This window comes from Equus przewalskii, chromosome 1 (assembly GCF_037783145.1).
Source record: "Equus przewalskii isolate Varuska chromosome 1, EquPr2, whole genome shotgun sequence".
Lineage (NCBI taxonomy): Eukaryota > Metazoa > Chordata > Mammalia > Perissodactyla > Equidae > Equus > Equus przewalskii.
In genome coordinates, this window is record NC_091831.1 from 96,906,666 (window position 1) to 96,929,337 (window position 22,672).

Sequence of the window (22,672 nt, forward strand, 5' to 3'; positions counted from 1 at the left end):
GCACGTTAGCCATTGCCCCACCACAGCAGATGGGCATGCTCAACCCACACAGGGGATGCCCCTTGTGTGCCCAGCTCTAGTGGCCAAGGAGAATCATGCTTTTGGGCCCCATGGGACATCTCCTACACAAGGCCATTCCTCTAAGACTGGGAGAGGTAGTTGGTTTGCCTAATACAAAGTAACAAAAACAGAGAGTCAGCAAAATGAGGAGACAAAGCAATGTGTCCAAATGAAAGAAGACGACATATGAGAAAAAGACATTGATGAAATGGAGATAAGCAATCTACCTGTAAAAGAGTTCAAAGTAATTATCATGAAGATGCTCACTGAACTTAGAAGAAGAGTGGATGAACACAGTGAGATCTTCAACAAACAGACAGAAAATATAAGAAAGTTCCAGCAGAAGTTACAGAGCTGAAGAATCAATAGCCAAACTGAAAAATACACTAGAGGGATTCAACAGCAATGGATGAAGCTAAAGATTGGATCAGTGAGCTGGAAGACAAAGCAGTAGAACTCACCCTGACAGAGTAGCAAAAATAAAGGAGTTTTTCAAATGAGATAAATTAAGGGACTCTGGGACAACATCAAGGGAAATAATGTTTGAATTATAAAGGTTCCAGAAGGAGAAGAGAGAGAAAGGGCCAGGAAACTTATTTGAAGAAATAACGGCTGAAAACTTCCCTATTCTGGGAAAGGAAATAGACATACAGGCCCCGGAAGGCCTAAGAGTTCCAAATAAGATAAACTCAAAGAGATCCACACCAAGACACCACGATAGTTAGTCAAGAGATGCATAAAATAAAAAGATGTAAAATATGACATCAAAAATATAAAACAGAGAGAGGAGGGAGTGTAAGGTTTTGGAACATGTTCAAATTTAAGTTACTATAAACTTAAAACAGACATTATTACATACATAGGAAGTCACGTATGAACCTATGGTAACCACAAAACAAAAACTTATAGTAAATACACAAAAGAAAATGAGAAAAGAATTTAAACATAACACTAAAAAAAGCCATCAAACTACAAAGGAAAAGAGAAAGAGAAGAGGAAAGGAACAGAGAGGAACCACAAAAATAGCCAGAAAACAATTAAAATGGCAGTAAGTACATACTTACCAATAATTACTTTAAATTTAAATGGACTAAATTCTTCAAACTAAAGACATAGATTGGCCAAATGGATAACAAGTAACCATCTATATGCTGCCTACAAGAGACTCACTTCAGACGTAGGAACCCATAAAGACTTAACATGAAAGGATGGAGAAAAATATTCCATGCAAATGAAAACGAAGAGCATGCTGGTGTAGCTATGCTCACAGCAGCCAAAATAGACTGTAAAACAAAGGCCATAATAAAAGACAAAGAAGGGCATTACATAATGATAAAAGTGTTAATCTAGCAAGAAGACACCAACATTTATAACTATATATGCACCCAATATAGGAGCACCAAGATACATAAAGCAAATATTGATGGACCTAAAGGGAGAATTTGACAGTAATATAATACTAGGGGATTTTAACACCCCACTTACATCACTGAATAGACCATTCAGACAGAAAATTAATAAGGAAATGTTGGCCTTAGACAACACATTAGACCAGATGCACTTAATAGATATATACAGAATATTCCATCCAAAAAGAACAGAATATATATTTTTCTCAAGAGAACATGGAACATTCTCCAGGATAGAGCATATGTTAGGCCAAAAAACAAGTCTCTATAAATTCAAGAAGATTGAAATCATATCAGGTATCTTTTTTGATCACAATGGTGTGAAACTACAAGAAGAAAACTGGGGAAACCAAAAAATGTGCCGATTAAACAACATGAACAACCAATGGGTCAATAAAGAAATAAAGAAACACCTAGAGTCAAACGAAAACAGAAATACAACAATACACCAAAATCTTTGGGATTCAGCAAAAGTGGTTCTAAGAGGGAAGTTCATAACAATACAGACCTACTTCAAAAAATAAGGAAAATTCCAAACAAACAATCTAACTTTTCACCTAAAGGAACTAGGAAAAGAAGAACAAACAAAGCCCAAAGTCGGTAGAAGGAAGGAAATAATAAAGATCAGAGCAGAAATAAATGAAATAGAGATTAAAAAGACAATTGAAAAGATCTATGAAACTAACGACTAGTTCTTTGAAAAGATAAACAAAGTTGACAAACCTTTAGCTAGACTAATCAAGAAAAGACACCAAAGGGCTCTAATAAAATTAGAAGTGAAAGAGGAAAAATTACAACTGATACCACAGAAATACCAAGGGTCATAAGAGACTACTATGAACAATTACAAACCAACAAATTAGACAACCTAGAAGAAATGGATTAATTCCTAGAAAGATACAATCTTTCAAAACTGAATCATGAAGAAAAAGAAAATCTGAATAGACCAATTACTAATAAGGAGATTGAATCAGTAACCAAAAACCGCCCAACAAACAAAAGTTCAAGACCAGATGTCTTCACTGGTGAATTCTACCAAACATTCAAAAAAGATCTAATACTGGGGCTGGCCCCGTGGCCAAGTGGTTAAGTTCGTGCGCTCCACTGCAGGCGGCCCAGTGTTTCATTGGTTCGGATCCTGGGCGCGGACATGGCACTGCTCATCAGACCACGCTGAGGCAGCGTCCCACATGCCACAACTAGAAGAATATACAACTATGTACCGGGGGGCTTTGGTGAGAAAAAGGAAAAAATAAAATCTTTAAAAAAAAAAAAAAAGACCTAATACTTACCCTTCTTAAACACTTCCAAAATGTTGAAGAGAATGGAATTCTTCCAAACTCATTTTACAAGACCAGTATTACCCTGATAGCAAATCAGACAGAACATCAACAAAAAAGAAAATCACAGGCCAATATCATTGATAAACATAGATGTAAAAAGTCTCAACAAAATATTAACAAACCAAACTCTACAGTACATTAAAAGGATCATATGGGGCTGGTCCCGTGGCCGAGTGGTTAAGTTCATGCACTCCACTGCAGGCGGCCCAGTGTTTCATTGGTTCGAATCCTGGGTGCGGACATGGCACTGCTCATCAAACCACGCTGAGGCAGCGTCCCACATGCCACAACTAGAAGGACCCACAATGAAGAATATACAACTATGTACCAGGGGGCTTTGGGGAGAAAAAGAAAAAAAATAAAATCTTTAAAAAAAAAAAAAAAGGATCATACAGCATGACCAAGTGGGATTTATTCCATGGATGCAAGTTTGGTTCGATATCCACAAATCAATCAATATGATACACCACATTAACAAAACGAAGGATAAAAGTTATATGATTATCTCAATAAATGCAGAAAAAACATTTGACAAACAAAATTCAACATCTTAATATTTTTTAAAAAGTATCAACAAATTGAGCATAAAGGGAACATACTCAAACATTATAAAGGCTGTATTTGACAAACCCACAGCTAACATCATACTCAACGGTGAAAAGCTGTAGGCTTTTCCTCTAAGATCAGGAACAAGACAAGGATGTCCACTATCACCACTTTTATTCAATGTAATTTTGGAAGTCTTGCCCACAGCAATTAGGCATGAAAAAGAAATAAAAGGAATCCAACTTAGAAGAGAAGAATTAAAACTGTCACTATTTGTAGATAACATGATATTATATGTTAAAAAAAAAAAAAAACCTAAAGACTCTACCAGCTTTCTGGTAGAACTAATAAAAGAATTCAGTAAAGTAGCAGGATACAAAATCAGTATACAGAAATCTGTGGTGTTTCTATGCACCAATAATGAACTATCAGAATGAGAAATTAAGAAAACAATTCTATTTACATCTAAAAGAATAAAATGCCTAGGAATAAATTTAACCAAGAAGGTAAAGACCTGTACACTGAAAACTATAAGACACTGATGAAAGAAATTGAAGAAATGCACACAAATGGAAAGATATTCCATGCTCATAGACTGGAAGAATTAATATTGTTAAAATGTCCATGCTACCCAAATCAATCTACAGATTCAATGCAATCCCTATCAAAATTCCAATGGCATTTTCCAAAGAAATAGAATAAATCATCCTAAAATATGTATGGAAACACAAAAGATCCTGAATAGCCAAAGCAATCTTGAGAAAGGTATTACACTCTCTGATTTCAAACTATCCTACAAAGCTACAGTAATCAAAACAGTATGGTATTGGCATAAAAACAGACACACAGATCAATAGAACACAACTGAGAGCCCAGAGATAAACCCACACATGTTTTGAGAATTAATTTATGACAAAGGAGCCAAGAACATACAATGAAAGGACAGTCTCTTCAATAAATGGGAAAACTGGAAAGCTGCATGCAAAAGAAAAAAAGGTAGACCACTATCTTACACCATACACAAAAATTAACTCAAAATGGATTAAAGACTTAGATGCAAAACCTGAAACCATAAAATTCCTAGAAGAAAACATAGGCATTAAGCTCCCTGACATTGGTCATAGTGGTATTTTTGTGGATTAACTCCAAATTGCAGGGGAAACAAAAGCAAAAATAAACAAATGGGACTGTATCAAACTGAAAAGCTTCTCCACAGTGAAGGAAACCATCATCAAACTGAAAAGGCAACCTACTGAATGAGAGAAGATATTTGCAAATCATATATCCAACAAGGAGTTAATATCCAAAATATACAAAGAACACATACAACTCAACAACAACAACAAAAAATCTGATTAAAAGATGGGCAGAGTACATTGTAATTATTTTTACTGAAATACTTAATTATCTTTTAAAGAGATTAAAATCATAAACTAAAAATCAAATATATTTACTAAGGTAGTTACTATTTCCAGCATTATTCAGTCTTTTTTTTTTTTTTTTTCTGCTTTATTTCCCAAACCACCCCCCTCCCCGGTACATAGTTGTATATCTTAGTTGCAGGTCCTTCTAGTTGTGGGATGTGGGACGCCGCCTCAACATGGCCTGATGAGAGGTGCCATGTCCGTGCCCAGGATCCGAGCCCTGGGCCACCACAGCGGAGTGCGCAAACTCAACCACTCGGCCACGGAGACAGCCCCCTTTATTCAGTCTTTTGAATAAACACATCTTTCCAACTGGTACCATTTTCTTTCTGCATGAGGTTTTCTTTAACATTTCTTGTCATGAGAGTTGCTGCTAAATCTTTTAGATTTTGTATCTTTGAAGTCTTTATTTCATCTACAATTTTTTTTTTTTTTTTTTTTTTGGTGAGGAAGACTGGCCCTGAGCTAATGTCTGTTGCCAATCTTCCTTTTTTTTCCCCCAAAGCCCCAGTACATAGTTGTATAACCTAATTCTAGATCATTCTACCTCTTCTATGTGGGATGCCACCACAGCATGGTTTGATGAGGGGGGGCATTGGTCTGCACCCAGGATCCAAACCAGTGAACCCTGGGCTACCAAAGCAGAGCATGCAAACCCAACTACTTGGCCACAGCGCCAGCTCTCTCATCTGTGTTTTTGAAAGATATTTTAAGAGTATAGAATTCCATACTTTAAAGATTCTCCTCCACTGTCTTTTCACTTTCATTGTTTCCAAAGGGAAATCTATTGTATTCTTATCTTTGTTCCTGTGGGCACAATGTGTCTTTTTTTCTGTCTACTTTGAAGCTTTTTTATTTATCACTGGTTTCAAGAAATTTAATTATAATTTGTTTCAGGATAGTTTTCTTCATGTTTCTTGTGCTTGTAATTTATTAAGCTTCTTGGATCTCTGACTTTATAGTTTTCTTCACATTTTGGAGCTTTAAGCCACTATTTCATCAAATATATTTCTGTCCCCACCTCTCTCTCCTCTCTCCAGGGACTCCAATTATATACATATATATATGTATATATATTAGGCTGCTTGAAGTTGTCCCATGATTCACTGGTTTGCTCTTATTTTTTTTTTCGTAATTCTCTTTTTTCTTTGTGCTTCATTTAAGAAACTTTCTGCTGCTATGTCTTCAAGTTCACTTATCTTTTCTTCTTCCATGTCTAATTTGCCTTAATTAAATCCAGTGCATTTACCTCTTGTGCACTTAGCTTTCATCTCTAGAATTTCAGTTTGAGTCCTTTTTTAATATATTCTATGTCTCTACTTAACCTTTGAACATATGGAATATAGTTAGAATAACTTTTCAACATTCTTGCCTGAGAATTCTACCTCAGTTCTGGGTTGTATTTGTTTAATGATTTATCTTCTCACCCTAGGTAGTATTTTCCTGTTTCTTTGCATGCCTGACCATATTTATTGTATTCTAGACATTGTGACTTTTACCTTGTTGAGTGCTGGTTATTTTTGTATTCTTATAAGAATTCCGAAGCTTTGTCCTAAGAGGCAGTTAAGTTACTTTGAAACAGCTTATCCTTTCAGGTTTTGCTTTTAATATTTGATAGGGAGGACCAGAGCAGTATTCAATGTAGAGCTAACTACTCCCCACCACTGAGGCAAGACCCTTCTGTGTACTCTACCCAATGCCCTACGAATCAGGAGGTTTTCCAGTCTGCCTTGTAGAACTAAGCATTATTTCCAGCCCTATGTGAATACAAAGCGTTGTTCTTTCCATTCCTTTCAGGAGGTCTTTCCCTGGCTTTGAGTAGTTTCCCCACAAGTATGCACTGATAGATATCCAGATGAATACTTAAGGAAGAACCTCTCAAGATCTCCAGAGTTCTCTCTCTTTGTGCAGCTCTCTTCTCTCAGTACTCTATCCTTTGAATTCTAGGCATCTTGAGTCTCCAAACTCTCAGCCTGAAATCTTCAACTCTGTCTCCTCAACTCAGGCCATCTACTATACTGTATCTGAGATTGCCTGCCCTGCACTGCAACCTGGAAACTCTCTTAAGACATTAACTGGAGTAATTTAAGGGTTCATCTCTCAGGGATCACTGTCCTTCATTGCCTGATTCTAGAATCTTTAAAAACATTTTTTTGTATATTTTATCTGTAGTTTGGTTTCTTTCAGGTGAGAAGATAAGTCTTGGTCTGAAGCAGAAGTTGTGTGCATGTTTTTTACATAGTTGAGACCATATTGAATCTTGAACTTTTTCTAGTTAATATTTTATCATAACCTATTACCACTGACAAACATTCCTAATTTATTTTTGGTGTGTTGCTACATAATATTATGCTGTATAAATATATCACTTTTGCTATGCATCCTTTTTTACAAGGCTTCTTTCTGGTTATAATATTTCCAATTATAAATAATAATATGATATTTTTGTGAACAAATCTTCATCCACATTTCTCAATGATTCTTTTGGACAGATTTCAAGAAGTGAAAAAATTGGGTTAAGGAATAGAACATTTTGTGAGGAAAAACTTGATATATATCACCCATTGTTTTCATGAAGGTTTTATCAATCTACATTCCTGGCAGCAGATATGACTGCCTATCTTATTGAATCCTCACCAACATCATTTTTCAAGATCTTTGCTACTCATATGTGTGAAATTGGTGTCTTGATCCAAATTGTGTTTCTCTGATTATTGGAAGTTGAATATTTTTATGAGTTTATCAGTTTTTCTATTTCCTCCTTCTGAATTATATATTTCCATTCTTTTATTGTCTAGTAAGATATTAGAGCATTCCAAATCAATTTGGGTGAGCTCCCTGCCCTTACTTTCTTACAATATACTCCAGCCATATATGAACCCACCATTTTTCACGGGTTTTTTTTTGTCTTTGCACATGCTTCTGCCTCAGCCTGGAAGGTTCTCCTTTTATAACCTTAACATCTTGGAAACTCCTTCCCTATTTCAAAGAAGAAGTGGCCTTCTCAATAACTTCCTTCTTGCCAGTTCCTGGGTAGACTAAGATCTTCCGTCTTTGAACATCCTACCATTATGGTATTTATCTTATTGGTTTACATGCCAATCAGTGCATGTATATGTAAGCTCCTTGAGGAGAAGGACTATGCATTTTCATCTCAAAGCCCACACATTGGACTCACAATAAATGCCCAAAAATACTTATTGAATGAGAAAACAGTTAAAAGAATACAACTCAGACAAACCAAAACAACAGTGTTCATTCATTTAGCTAGCATTCATTGAATGCCTACTGTGTACCACCTGAAAGAAATTCAAACCTCATTTGTAATAATTCACTTCTTTTAAATGGCAGTCTATTGTTTTCTAGCCATTTTTCTCATTGGCTCTGTTGAATACAGTTAATGACCACATTAGATCTAATATTAAAATAGGACTTAATTGAACTTAGACAGCCTCCAGTCTGTTCCCATCCTGCAATCTCCGCCTAAATTCTTAAAAGCAGCTAGCTTTAGATGGCTAGACATCTGCGTAATGGCTTCCTTTGGACCCTTTTCTTTCCAGCTAATTGATTGGCTTCTCTCTGCTAAATAAGCGCATCTCCAGACATGGCACCCACTCCCAGCCCCACAGAAAAAGCAGAGTATGTTTCCTCCTCCCACGTACTTTATAATTTGTGGTGTCTGCGTGTGGATCAATCCTTGAAGGATTTGATAACGGCCTATTAGAAATATCATTTCCCTCAAAGCAAAAGGTAAAGGTCACAAGAGTCTCTCCTGATAAGGGTCTTTTTGTACCTCCCCTCAGTTCTTCAAATTCCTTCTCCTACATATATTCGTGAACAGTTACAGTATTGTAAGGAGGGTAAGATTTACAGGAAGGTACAAACTTCTTCGCAAAAGCTCCTTGCTGAGTCAGGCTGAGTTGGAAGACTAACGTCTATGGAAAGTGAAAGTTTTGAAGAGCCTGCCTCCAGTCTCCAGAGGGAAAATGAGGCCAAATCCATGGAGAAGTATGGGCAGTACTGACTTCAGCAGGTAAAGATGGAAATAGAGTTTCTGTTTATAGAACCCTCACTAGGGTGCAGTGGTGCATGTAGGGCCATCCCAGGATATGCCGGGCCCAGGAAGTTTTGGCTTTTTTTAGAGCCTCTGTCTGTACAAATAATTGGATGCTCCCCAAATCAGCATGTCAGCAACGTTCCGTTTGTCATCTCATGTCATGCTGAGGAAGAAATATTGCACCGACAACGAAGTGATCTGCTTGCCAGGCTGTCCTCCTTGAATCTAGGGCTGGCCATGGAATCTCAGGACAACCCCATATGCATGTGTTCTGGAGTCGTCTTCAAGGTATCTAGTCCACCTCACTCAGGTGGCGGGGGTCAAAGAGCATCCCAAAGAGGGAGAAACAGAGACCAGGAGCCCTGCCTGAATGGTACTGCCAACCCAAGCCCATCTCAGGCACCAGAGGAGTACTTTAGACATTTCAAGGAAAGTCTCCAAAGTGTAGGGCCTCCTGAGGCACAGGGCCCAGGGCAGAGGCCCGTCTTGCTCAATTCTAAAGGATTTCTGGATAAAGGCATTATGAGAACATTTCCTTAGAACAGGAAGCTGGCCCATTCCACAAGCCCAACACTGAATCAGAAAGTTCCTACCACACCACATTGTTATTGTTGCCATAGACTGTCAGCAACTTGAGGACCAGGTCCACCTTCTGTTTTTTTCAAACTCCCATGTCTAGCACAAAGACAGACCCATAGAATGTCGTCAAATAAATGTTAAAGGTTCTAGCTCAGGGCATGTTTGATTTGCATTATGCAATCAAGCATTTTAGAGAAATGAATAGTGTCTTGAAATTAGGATAGAAGGCTTAGTTCAACCTTTCTGGGTTTCAACGACCTCATCTTAAAATGGAAGAGTTAGACCAGCAGATCCTTAAGGACCTTCCAACTTTAGATCCTAGGACTTGAATATCTATGACTGGCCCTAATCAAGGAGAGATCACTGGCTTCCCAAGAAGATGGAAGGGATTTAAACCCACAAACCTAGCTGCCAAGGTTTAATACTTGTAGGAAACTATTCATTCCACCATCAGCTACAGGCTTGGAGTCAGGTGGTGAAGGCACTAATCACTCTGTCACTACATTGAGCCTGTGTTGTCCACTCCCAATGTCAGTACTTGTGAGGCTGGGGTGGAATTTTTTGTTCCTGATCCAAGGCATTTGAGTCCAAGTGACCTGGAGCACACAGCTTCTGAACCCCCAATGTGAGCCCCTGCCCTGGAGACCACAGAGTCTAATTACATTGAACAAAGAGCAGCAAAAGTCATGAAGCCATTAATGGAGGAGTAGGGGGAATGAACACCCAGGGAGAAATTCAGTATCTATTTTGAGAAACAGGAAAATTTGCTTCTTTGTCTCAGTGACAAAGTAGCTGAGTCACACAATCCCTCATGATCTCAGGGAACCCATTAGCTTTGGTTGAGTCTCCACTCATCTGTCAGCTACCAAGATCGGATAAAGCGGAATGGTGTGATGGTTGGAGAAAGCCCAGAAGGCCTGGCTCTGGGAAAGCATAGTGATGTGTAAGAAAGGAAAAGAGGAGCAGGACATTTTTTATAGCTCATAAATTGAAGATAAAATCACCATAAAGAGGTGCCAATGAAGCAATGCCCAGTAATCCTGCCCTCAGACAAAGCTCAAATGCCAGAATGCCCTGAGATCGGGCCTTTGAAGGGAGAAGATGACCTAAAACTACTCCAAGCACAGGGAGTTAAGACAACAGGAGACTAAGCTGAAGAACCTGCTTCTGAGGCTTGGTAAGGACCCACCATCCATCTCCTCCTGTCGCCATGGTGTTTAAGCCCAGGTAGAGCACATGGTATCTGAACCCCAGGGCCCCATAGCAATCCAGACCCCCAGGACCCCTGAGGCTGAAGAGTAGAAATCATAGCATGGCAACCCTGTTGAAACTTGAGAGGACATTGAAGGGGTAGGAATATTGGAGATGCTGTCCTCTGTGAGGATGAGACCAGCATGGTCCTGAACACACTTTCTGACTTCCTCTGTTCTGGAGAAAGGTCCAGAGAAACTGAAGGTGAAAGAGGAAGGAAGCATCTCAGCTTGTGGACAGTCCTGAGTCCTCTTTTTCAAAGTGTGGTGTGTCGGTCAGGGAATACAAGGAGTTTAAGGACCAGCCTCTGCTAGGAAGACTCAACCCATTTCTGACTGACTCTGATGTTTTAGGCGAGGCAAGGCAAGCCAGCAGAGTGTTAAATCCTAGGAGATATGCAGATAATAGCAGCTGATAACTCAGCTTCGAAGGTTGGATTAAATGTTACGGTGTGACGATACAACAGGATCAGAGGGAATTGGCCGTGCCTTAGAAATGGTCAAGCAGACAGACAGTGGGAATGGCCATTATTATTACCGAAACCCTTAGGCCCATCCTGGAAATGAGAGAAAAAAGGTGCAACTCCTAGCAGAAGGTTTTGAGACGTGGAACAAACACAAGCTTTTCTAAGGTCACAGCATTAGTCAGTCACAGACAAGCAATCCATCTTTGTCTTAATAAATTTTCCTACTTAGTGAGCTTGGACAGCACAAAGACAGCTTTGGTGCAGATAAACAAACTTGTCCGCAGTAGGACAAGCAAGCCAGAGCTAGCTCACCCTGACCCAGTGTCATTTCTCCCTCCCTATTTCTATAAAAAGCTCCCCCATAAATTCTAAAGCTCCAGCTGAAACAATTACCAAACCAAATACTGGAAGCTTATCCCAAATAGGAAACAAAGTTTTCATGTGAATGCTGCCCCTCACACACCCTCAAACTCAGATCGTTTTCTGTCAGTCTCGGTCAGTTCCCCAGACAGCTCTAAGAGACAAGACTCTAAGTTTTCCTTCCCTCCAAAGAGTGAGACCCTTCTCTTCCAAGCTGATGGTTGCTGCCTCTCACGCCCTTACAACGAGTTCTCTTCCAGAAGGTACCTCAGTCCCTCATGCAATGGAATTCTGGGTAGGCCTACCACATCATTTCCCGAACATGTCTAGACATGATGGAACCTCATATACGGAGTTGGCTTGGGATCAAGGAAGTATAAGGTAACAGCTGTGAAGTGCCTACCAGGGCACACAGTATGTACTGGCTTTTATTTACAAAATATTTTTTAATTGAATAATTTCTTTTGAATTGAATTAAGAGCCTATCATAGTCCAAGCACTTGGGTAGGACTTATGGAGAATAACAAGATAAACAGAATTTGGTTTCTACCTTTAAGAAGTTTAGAATTTCGAGGAGAGAGAAGGCACACAGTTCAACATAGTACAGAGTGAAACCCGATATACTTCAAAGGAAAATATGAACAAAGTTCTGGAGAAGCACTGAGGAGGGAAGATTCCTTCTGTCTGGTGAGGCGGAGCAGGTACCATCAGGTGGGACCTGAAGAAGGGGGAGAATTTCTACCATTCAATAAGGCAGCGATGCCATTCCAGAGGAAGGGAAGGACATGAGGAAAGACCTGGGACAGGATAGGGCAGGCCACCTGAAGGGATAGTTGGCTAGAAAGAGAGATGGGAGGAGGAATAAGAGACAAGGATGGAAATGGAGCTTGGGACACATTCTTGATTGCTTTGAAGTCAGAGAAGACCAGTTAGAGGACTGTAGGAGCAGCACAAGGCCAACAACAACTGTCAGACTAAGGTGATGGTCATGAGGGAACAGGCGCAAGCCAGTAAAGATAGATGACAGTAAAACTGTGCCAGCATGGTGGGTATTTGGGAAGTGAAGAAGGCCTGGAATAGCCAGCTCCCTTGGGAGTGAGGGCTGGCACAAGGCCACAGAGGGTTAGTGACACTGCTCTGCATGCCCCTTTTCTCTAGAAGGTGTGCGGTCGGGGCTTGTGTCATAAATCTTACCCTGAGTACTATCTGGAGACAGGGCTTCATCGGAGGACAGCTGCACAACTAATTTTGGGTTTGTGCTGGAGAAGTAGGGTAGGTTTAATTTCCAGGGCAGGGAGGAGTCATAGTGACACAACACTGGGCATCTGCTCCTACAAAGGGAACCCAGAATAACTCTCCCATAGCTTGCTACCGTTTGGAGGACGGTACTCAGTAGAGCTATTCATGTCCCCTGACACATCACTTCATCCCCTTCCTGGAAGACCCCTTCAAACCCACAGGTTTCTGGCATCCAAGTGGAGTTGAGTAGAACTCATTCGGGGACATCTTAGCTACTATTTGGAGGATGGAGTTCATGGGAGAAAGTGAGTACGGGCAACAATTCCCCATCTGCATGCTCTCCTCCAGTTCTGCTGCCTGATCTGAAGCAGACAGCCAAGTATCCAGTATAGTTTACATTAATAATGATTAACAATTAACACCTCAAAGCTTACACAATTTTTGCACATTACTTCCTAATGCCCATAACAAACCTAAGAGGTAGAACTTGATATTCACGCTTTGAGAAATGTGCAAGTTCAGTTAAGAAAGGTTAAATGACTTGCGAAGGAACCAGTTAGAAAGAGGCTACAATGCAGGTCTTCTGGCTTCAGGCCCTGTGTTCTTATCTTGCTATTGGGAGGCTGGGGGTAAGGCAGAAAACAAGGCAGCTTTGGGAAAGAATTCAAAAGCAAAGGGAACAGACATTTATTTAGCCTTTGATAGGACAGAGCCATTCCATTGAGGGGAAAGACTCTCCTATCATTAACCAAATTGTTCCATGAATATGAGCCATTTAGATGGTAACAGAAATTTAAACAAACTTTAACTGTTCATGATTGTCTTACTCATGGTGGTTTAGAAATAAAATGCTGGGAAGAGACTGTGGAAGATACTCCAGTGGTGGTTGAAGAGCTAAGGTTCATGTATCAGACAGGGTTTAAGCCCCAGCTCTTTCACTTCAACCCCAGCATGTTACTTAACTACGTTCAGGTCCAATTTTTTTCCCCCTGTAAAATTGGGGACAGTAATAGCACCTGCCTCGCAGAGGAGAGGAGAGGATCAAATGATATAATGCATGCTAAGAGCTTAGCACAGGACAGGGCACATAATAAACACCATGGCAATGACAGCTATGTTGTAATGGCTGGTGGGAAAGCTTCTCTTCTATGGAGGTTTGGTTCTAACTTGGCCTTTGGCTCAAGAAGGGGAATCATCTTGCCCAAATTTTACAGAATAGACCCGAAATGCAGAAATGCAACTGAGGTCACTGAAAGGTTCTTCTTGTCATTAGAAACATCCACTTCTGTTAAGCCCTGGTGTTACTTTCCCATTTTCCCAAAGCACCTTGATCAGATCTGTTCCTGAATTCAGCTCCCTTTGCAGGAGAAAAAGAGCAATAGAGATAGCGACTAGCGTGAGTCTCTGAGAAGAGGGCTTCGGTGCTTTGTTGCTTACTCCCCCCAGCTCAGCCTGAATGGGAAGACAATAAAAGCTATCAGGACCCCAGAAGGGAAGGGGCCTTGTGCCAAGCTTAGCTGAGAAGGGCTTCCTAGAGAAGCCCTCCAAACAACATGGCACCCAAGCAGCAAAGAAGAGATGACCGGGTAAGATTCATATGTGGATGGGCCCAGCAGACACCATAGATTTTCACATAATGTATGAGGAGCAGCCACATATTCCCCAGCTGCCAAACAGATGAATGGAAACAGCAGCAGATTAGAAGTCGCCTTGAGAATAGGACAAAACAATAAAGTTTGTGGATGGGTGACCGAAGAAGGCGTTAAGACTAGATGTGAGCAGCAAAGACCTCCACACAATAATAAAAACCAGACATATCCAAACCATACATATCCAAATGGACATAAATGAAGTCTAAGATGGAAATAAAGTATAATTGCAGAAAAATCAGGAAAGTTAAATATTTTGTCAGTGAGTCCATGACTCTGAATTTTTCTACCTACTAGATAAGGATCCTTTGGTAGAATTTAGTTGAATCTCATTTTGCAATCCATTTGCACTCTAGAAGGGAGGTTAGTAAAATGAGGTACATAGAACACTGACCCCCAAAAAAGAGATGGTCCCCAAACAAAAGTAGTTCCTTGGCCAAATCCATTTTGGAACAAGGATATGCTATGTACCCATCTTGGATATTCCGAACGTGTGTTGGCTTTACAAAGACTCTGAGAAGTCATATAGTAAAGAAATCTACCTAACTTTGTTTAACCCCGTACTTCTCAATATATTTGATGAGGAAACTTTTTTTTACTGAGATATAATGCATTTCATTCTAAGAAATGCTGGCATAAAGAGCTGCAGGTGAGAATGGATGATAATGGCATTCCTGTGGTGACCCAAGAGAAAAATAATCAGGTGGAACATGAGCCTAAGATTGATGCTAGAATGCGGAAAATATCATGGCTGGGCATGGAAATGCTACTTTGCCAAACGACCCCATATATCTTGGAAATTGGCTGAATTTTTTCCAATATTCTTTCAAGGTCCTTGCTGAGTCACTCCCATAAATGATAGATCTTAATGGTTCCAAATATCTCTAAAGCCTTTGTGTCTAACCATCTCCCTTTTTAAGTTTGTGATTCACTCCACTCCAGCAAGCAGGGCCAGACAGAATGGGCTGAGTTTCATTTTTCAATCATAAAAATACATTTCAAAACTGGCACACAATTGTGATGGACTACTGTAAGGCCCAGATTTCATATCGGAAATTTAATTGGCTGACTCTTTAGAGACCCGGAGGAGCATCACCTTTCGCTGTCTTTTCTGGACTGTCTTTTAAAGACTAAACTCACTATCATAGAGTTGCTGTGAGTAAAAGGGATACTTGAAGTCTTTGGGCAAAAAACATAAGCGTTTGAGTCAGGAAGTTCCAGATTCAAATCCCAACTCTGCCATTGCCTCGCATTGTGATCTTGGATAAGTCTCTCTCCACATTTTAGTTTCCTCTTCTGAAAATGAGGATAATAATATACCCATTCAGGGTTGTTGTGAGGATTAGGGGAAATGACTCATGGGTGGGGAGAGATGCAAGTTGAGATAGAATGAAGTCATTGCATCATACGTACAAAGGGAAGTCATCACTCAGCTGAACTGGAAGCACCATGAGAATATATTCGAGGCCATCTCATCTCTGCGTCTATTATAAAGAGGGCAAAAGTACTTGAAAAAGTGCTCTGTACCTGATTATTCGGGTGCGCTTCTGCGTATAAGGGGTGATGACCTTGAAAAGCAGTTCCATCGCTCCATTAATTCCCAGCATGGCTGCAGTGGTGACTGGGAAAGACAAAAGCACAGTGTTATTGAGCCATCTGAAACAAGCATTATTTTCAGCATTACAAGGTAGAGGAGGTCCATCACCTTCCTTGACAAAGGCAACTTAGAAGCAGAAAAACTCTATGGTCTTTTCATCCCTATCTTGGAAGCTATGATCACCTGAAAAGCACACGCTGTCTTCTCACACGTCTTCTTCTCGAAGGGGGCCCAAGCCACAAAATTATATTTTTCATTTTCTGATGGCCCATTGCACTTCTCCATTGTATTCTTAATCAGAATAGTCAAGACAGTTACTGAGCAGAAGATTTTTCTCTAAGTAGATCTTTGAGTTTCCAGCAATGACTTCAGTTCAAGCTGTTTCACCCACCACCAGATTCCCAAATGATACATACAGACATGCACGCACATGCATGCACACACTACCGGTATCTTAGAAAACACTTTCTTTGGCATATTCTGCCACTTGGAGACTTCACAATGAAGAAAAGTCGCAAGACGAGTTAAATTTCAATACAACTCGGACTGACCCCTTTAAAACTTTAAGGGGCAACTTAATAAAGAAAATAACTCCCTTTCTTTTCCACCCTGGTTCCAAGTCCCCCTACAACTTTTGTACTTGGACCTCCCATGACTGAGGCCAAAACTTGACTATGTCTTTCTCCATTAGAATGTCAAAGGAAGAATCAGTACTCTTGCTCAGAAGTAACTGGCCTGGGAAATTTTTGGGTTTTTGCCCATTTGGATGGTTATAAAAACATAGCCTTAGATTTGAATGATAGAAAGAAACTCAAAGGGGTTTCTGGTCAGCCAGTGGCTTCAGATAAGTATTTTGGACACAAAACCTCTGGATGCCACTTCCATCTCCAATGATGCTCCAGCCTCTCTGCAATATCCCTGGTACCCGACTCCATTCAGTTCACTTGAAGAGCTCTTGCCATGTCAAAAAATAAGAGGAATCCACAGGATACAAGATAGAGTCAGTTTTGCAGGGGGTAAAATTTTCAGTGGAAGAAGGAAAGGTCATCTTCCAAAGTATGACTCTCTTTTCTCTTTTCCTCCACTGCACTGGTGGGGTAACACAGAGACCTAGGAATGCCTTGTGCTTTGTCCCAGGAAATATGAAGGGGAATAAAGGGGTCATGGAGAAGCAAAGAGAGAGAAACAAGGGAAGCTTATGCTGGCTTGCTCCAAGCCTTGGGAAAGGAGGATAAATGGAAATCTGAAGGCTTTAATATAGTTCATCCCAGTACAGTCCACCAGAGAGAGACTGAGGCTGATGTTTAGCTGTTACAAAGAGTGCATGTTCCTGAAACATCCTCTCTGCACATGTCCTTCCTGAGGCTAGTACAGCCAGTAATTGCCTGGACCAAAATTCAGGGCTTTGGCATCCTAGTCCTGCCCATCAGTCTTCCACTCTCATGGTGACTAACTCAGTCCTTACTTCTAAATTGAGAAAACATGCTGGAGCAATCTCTTGGCAAATAATTCAGCAAAATTTTATGATTAAGTAGTTAGGGAAGAAATAGTTTTAAGAGCATGGAGTATAACATGGAAGACTTTAGACTTGGAATTGGGAGAGGATGACAATAAGAAATCCTCACTGAGTTCTTCCATGCAGGATGCCTGCCCAAGGTTAGACCTCTGGCAGCTCTATAAACGTCCCCACTGGCCATCTGAGAGTTTCCTAAAGGTTCGTTGGCTGTTACAGACCCATTATGCTTCCAGTGAACTCCTTCTACAGACAGGAGGTGTTTAGAAAGCTTGCTAGAACATTCAATAGTGGCTAATAATTCACCAAAGAGAGAACAATTCATAGGCTTCGTCAACTCTGCTTGCCTCTCATCAGTAAAGTCAATGTATAGAGAGTGACAGTGTAATTTTTTAAATATCTTATGAAGCCGTTAATTGGTACAATAAATGGAGTCTCAAAATGAGACAACTGGACACCTTCTCATGTCCACAGGCAAATCGCAGCATTTCTCAGAGCCCCCTGCTGAAGGATTCTTCAGTATCTCCACAACAAATATACATAATAAGGAAGGTGAATTGTTCAGCCTAATTATTCTTCAGGAAACCACAATGAGATACTTCAAATCTTGTGCTGATGGCAACCTCCAAATGGGGTTAGCACACCTGGCTACTCCTTAATGAGAGGTGTCCTTTACACAAAGGCACAGATTCTCACTTAAAGATGGGTTTTATTAGAGATGGGTTTGTATGAATCCTTTCAGCCTCTCCCAAACATTTTCTGGTCAACATGTATGAGTGTGAGTAGAGGTTCTGTCTGTAAACACAGAGTCAAGAATCCATCTCATTATTCCCTAGAAATATCCTCTCATTATGGGTTCTCCATGCTTATTAAAGGGATCAGCCAATAAAATACATTCCTACTAACCATTTTAGTAGTTCTGAGGATAGTTAGGGGAAAAGTCACCTGCTTACTCCCATCATGTGTGTTCTTATTACTATTTCAAAGGACTGAGGGAAAAGAGTAGAGCCGAGAAGGGAAACTGACACTTAGTGAGCAACTACTATGTGACCAGCATCCTTGTGAACATTATCTGACTTATCCCATCTACCAAGTCTACAAGCTCTTATCACTGCTATAATGGTACAAAGGAAGAAACTGAGGTTAAACAGGTTAAGTGCCCATGTCATATGACTTAAGGAATAAAATCGGCATCAAAGCCAGGGCTTCCTGGCTCTAAGCCCATGTTCTTTCCTCTAGAGAGCATTATATCAAATTAACTGTCACTTTCATCCTGCAGGAAAGGGGCTCAGAAAGGAGAAATAAAAGTCTATGCTCATTATATGTGAGAGAGGAAGTATAGAATCTAATCTATTAATAAGAATTGTCTCCATATGGAGAGCAGAATAAACATGAATCTTGGAGTTAAAAACTCAGCCCCCATAACTTATCTGCATGAACTCAAGCAATTACTTCACTTTTTCAACCTTTATTTTCTTTTTCTTGGCTATAAAATGGTAAGTCTAAATACAAGATTGCTATGATCAGAAATAAGCCAAATCAGGAGATAGCAAATAAATATCAACACATGTGCAGCAAATAAATATCAACACATGTGCTATGATATATCTAGTGACCTGAAGGACTATGTTGAGAAGCATTGTGAGATAAAATTTGGTAAAGGATGCTGTGATCAATGAGTAAGGTCAGGGACATAGCGGGGAGATTTGTGATGTGAGGGTCGTTCTTGATAGGTGTAACACATCACACTGTGCCCTGAATATAAGGATGGAACAAAGTCTGCCCTCTCCAGCCATAAGTGTTCTTCACCTTGTAGTACTAAGAGAGAGGCCTAGAGTGCTATAATGTGTTGTTCCCAAGGGAAAACAAAACAATATTGACATCTAACTTCAGGAACAGGCTCAGGAGTTCTACCTGGCTGAGCAGGAGATGAAGAAAAAATTTCTCACTGCCACCGCCTCTAGAACATAAGGCTCCTCGTGGTTTATTTATCTTGTTGCAACCACATATGTCCACCCACACCCTACTTCCAACCACACCCCCAAATGGTTTCCAGGTGTCCCAGCCCAGGTCTGGAAGCCATCCCAGAGAGCCACAATTGACTCGCTTACCACTAGCGGCAAACACTCGCAGAGCCCAGAGACAGTGGAGGAGGTTCTGGCTGTGACACAGGTTTTTTCTGGCCAGAATCAATGTCACATCAAGTGCTTCCAATTCCAGTGCCTTCTGTCCAAACTTTTTATCTGTAAACACAAATCAATCCATCTTAATTGTGTTTCACATTAATTCTGAATGTTGTACGATGCATGGGGGAGAGGAAAGTAAAAATGGCAGAGGGCGGAGGATAACCATAGCCAATGAGACTTTTCAGATCTAGTGGGAAATGCTAAGTATGTCCCCATTCTGTCCCCCTTTGGACCAGATGACTCAGAAGAGTTAATTCAGGGTACACGTATGGTCCATTATTCTTCAAGTGATATTTACATGAAGCCTTGTGGGCTGGATGACTCGCATTCCCTTATATGTAAGGATATTTCTGGTTGTCTTAAAACATGAACTACAGTTTAGTATAAATTTCCTCCGTTAAGACAGTTTTAGAACTAAAGATACTTAAATTACGCATCAATCAAATGCAATGCCTGCACCTTGATTGGATCTTTCTTTGAACACGTCTATAACAGATATGTTGGGGACATTTGGAGAAACTGAAATGAGTATAAATTATGCGTGTATTATTAGTTTTGCTAGATTGGTGATCATGGTATTGCTGTTATATAGGAAAATGTCTCTTTTCAAAGAAATACACTCGAAAGTATTTAGGAACAAAATGCTATCTGTGGTTTTCCCTAAAATATTTAAAATAAAAATAAATAGGTAAAGGAAATAAATAGGTAAAGGTCTAACAATGGTTAGACCTAAGAAATAGGTATATAAGAATTCATCTTTCTATATGATAGAGAACTTTATAATAAAAAGTGAAAATATAATTGAGGAAAACAAAATTTTCTCCCCAAATTTCTCTAAATTATTGATCCAAATAACCTGATATTTATTGTCGCACATAAGTCACTATTATTTTAATAATTAGTGAATAAGCATAAAAGACAAGGGGAAAGTACATTTTATTTCATGTTCTTGGCTCCCACTATGATAGCAGGTGACTGTGCCACCTGTCACATTTGTTGGTGTCCTTTCCAAAGTTCAGTGCCCAAATCATCAGGTTTGCTTTCACAGGAATAGAATTACAGTGAGACACGTCACAGATGGAAAGGAGGAAAAGAGACAATATCCTAAACCTCGCTGACCAACATTTACCTCTGGATCAAAGGACACTACAAAGAGATTGTGACTAAATTCATGGAACCCATTCCCTTCATGGAAAAAAGAAACCAACCCAGCTCCATTCATGAGCAGCCAAACTCATTTCTGTTCTCTTCAGGTCAGCCCCTGACAGCTTAAATGTCAATGTCGAGGGCCACAATCTTTTGATGGCAGAAGCCATGGGGATGTAATTATGACAATAGTAATATCAAGGTCCATAACTTGAAAATCACTGCCCTGGTGCATCTCACATCTCTCTTTCTCCTATGAAACCTACATAACTCTTGTTTGTCACACCTCTGGCCTCACATGCTAAGCGGGTGACATGCAACCTCGCTTAATCCTTACAGCAAGCCTAGAACTAAGTACTGATACCTCCATTTTTAGATGAGGGCCCAACGGTTCAGAATGTTTAAGTAACTTGCCCAAGGTCACACAGCTGACAAGTGTCAAAGCCAAGCCTGAAACCCAGATCTGACTTCCTAGCTTACACCATTTACAACTGGGGTATATATCATGTTTCTTTGGTCTTTTCCTGGAGTTCACTTGGCCCACTCTTTGCTTTGCTGACTTCTCATCCTTCAAGTTTTGGCTCAAACGTCACCTCTCTCTGACCACAGCATCTTAGAGGAGCATCACCCTTTCCTTCCCTTACACTATCATCTAGTTAATTATCACAGTCTGCGATCATCTAGTTAATTATTTACCTTCTGCCCTTCTCTGCTTGAATGTAAGTTCCATGACAGCAGACCCATTATCTGTCTTGGTCACCATGGTGTTCCCAATGCCTAGAACAGCACCCAGCCCTACAAGACATGTAGTGAATACCTATTGAATATTCAATGAATTAAGTTTATTGGTTTTGTCTGAAACACACTCATGCAGGTGCTGGCTGATGCCTGAGTCTCAGTCATTATTTGTGGAATGTTGAACGGACTCAAAGCAGAGATCCAAACGTTGAAAGGCAAGAGCACCCCAGAGTCCCTGTGCCCGTGGCTGCCACTGTCCACACTGGACATCGAGGGTCCACCTTTCAGAGGACCTGCGCTTCTCCATTGTGACCCATGTAAGACTGCACACGATTGGAGCTTGACTGTTATGACTAGTTTGCAATGTTTACATGCACCCTGAGAGCCCAAGCTTTTTAAACTGTGTTCCAAGAAGTTCTCGGGTTTTAGGGAGGTGTTTCAAGGTCTTCTACAAGCCATGAGAAATGGTTATGGAGCATAAGTGGAAAGAATTCTAGGCCCCCGTCTTCCCTTCCACTAGGGAGGCTCCACTTCTGTATACTTAGAGCAGTGAGTTGAAAACTGTCCCTCAAAAATTCACATCCACTTGGAACCTCAGAAGGTTATCCTATCTGGAAATAGGGTCTTTGCAGATTTAATTAGGATGAGGTCATACAGATTTGGGTGGGTCCTAAATCCAGTGACCAATGTCCTTATAAGAAGGGAGGACACAAAGAAAGACATACAGAGTAGAATGCCATGTGAAGATACAGGCAGAAATCAGAGTGATGTGTCTATAAGCCAAGAAACACCAAGGATTGCTGAAAACAACCAGAATCTAGGAGAGAGGCACAAAAAAGATTCTCCCTCTAAGCCTCTAGAAGGAACTAATCCTGCCAACACCTTGACTTTGGACTTGTGGCCTCCAGAACTGTGAGAGAATAAATTTCAGTTGTTGTAAGACACCCAGTTTGTGGTCATTTGTTACGGCAGCCCTCAGAGACCGATGCACTTATCTAACGAACTTCCATGTAAGACGTTATTTGTAGAACTGCCTCATGTATTTTTAAGTGATTGAAAACTGCCTTGGAGTGTCTCCCCTGTCTCCCATATGCTCCATGCCCCAGGTA

General features: G+C 40.3%; 1 protein-coding gene across 5 annotated transcripts in view; it reads right to left on the reverse strand.

Moving 5' to 3' along the window:
* AGBL1 (AGBL carboxypeptidase 1) overlaps positions 1–22,672 on the reverse strand; it is a 754,053-nt gene that overhangs the window by 666,806 nt on the left and 64,575 nt on the right. For 4 of the 5 annotated variants that reach the window (XM_070618166.1, XM_070618162.1, XM_070618159.1 and 1 more), the window contains exons 4-5: positions 19,605–19,736; positions 15,911–16,004 (exon numbers count right to left, since the gene is read on the reverse strand). In XM_070618166.1, the coding sequence (XP_070474267.1) occupies positions 15,911–16,004; positions 19,605–19,736 (226 nt within the window). Of the gene's footprint in view, positions 1–15,910; positions 16,005–19,604; positions 19,737–21,521; positions 21,621–22,672 lie in introns of all 5 variants that reach the window. The other variant, XM_070618156.1, reaches the window with a different exon arrangement.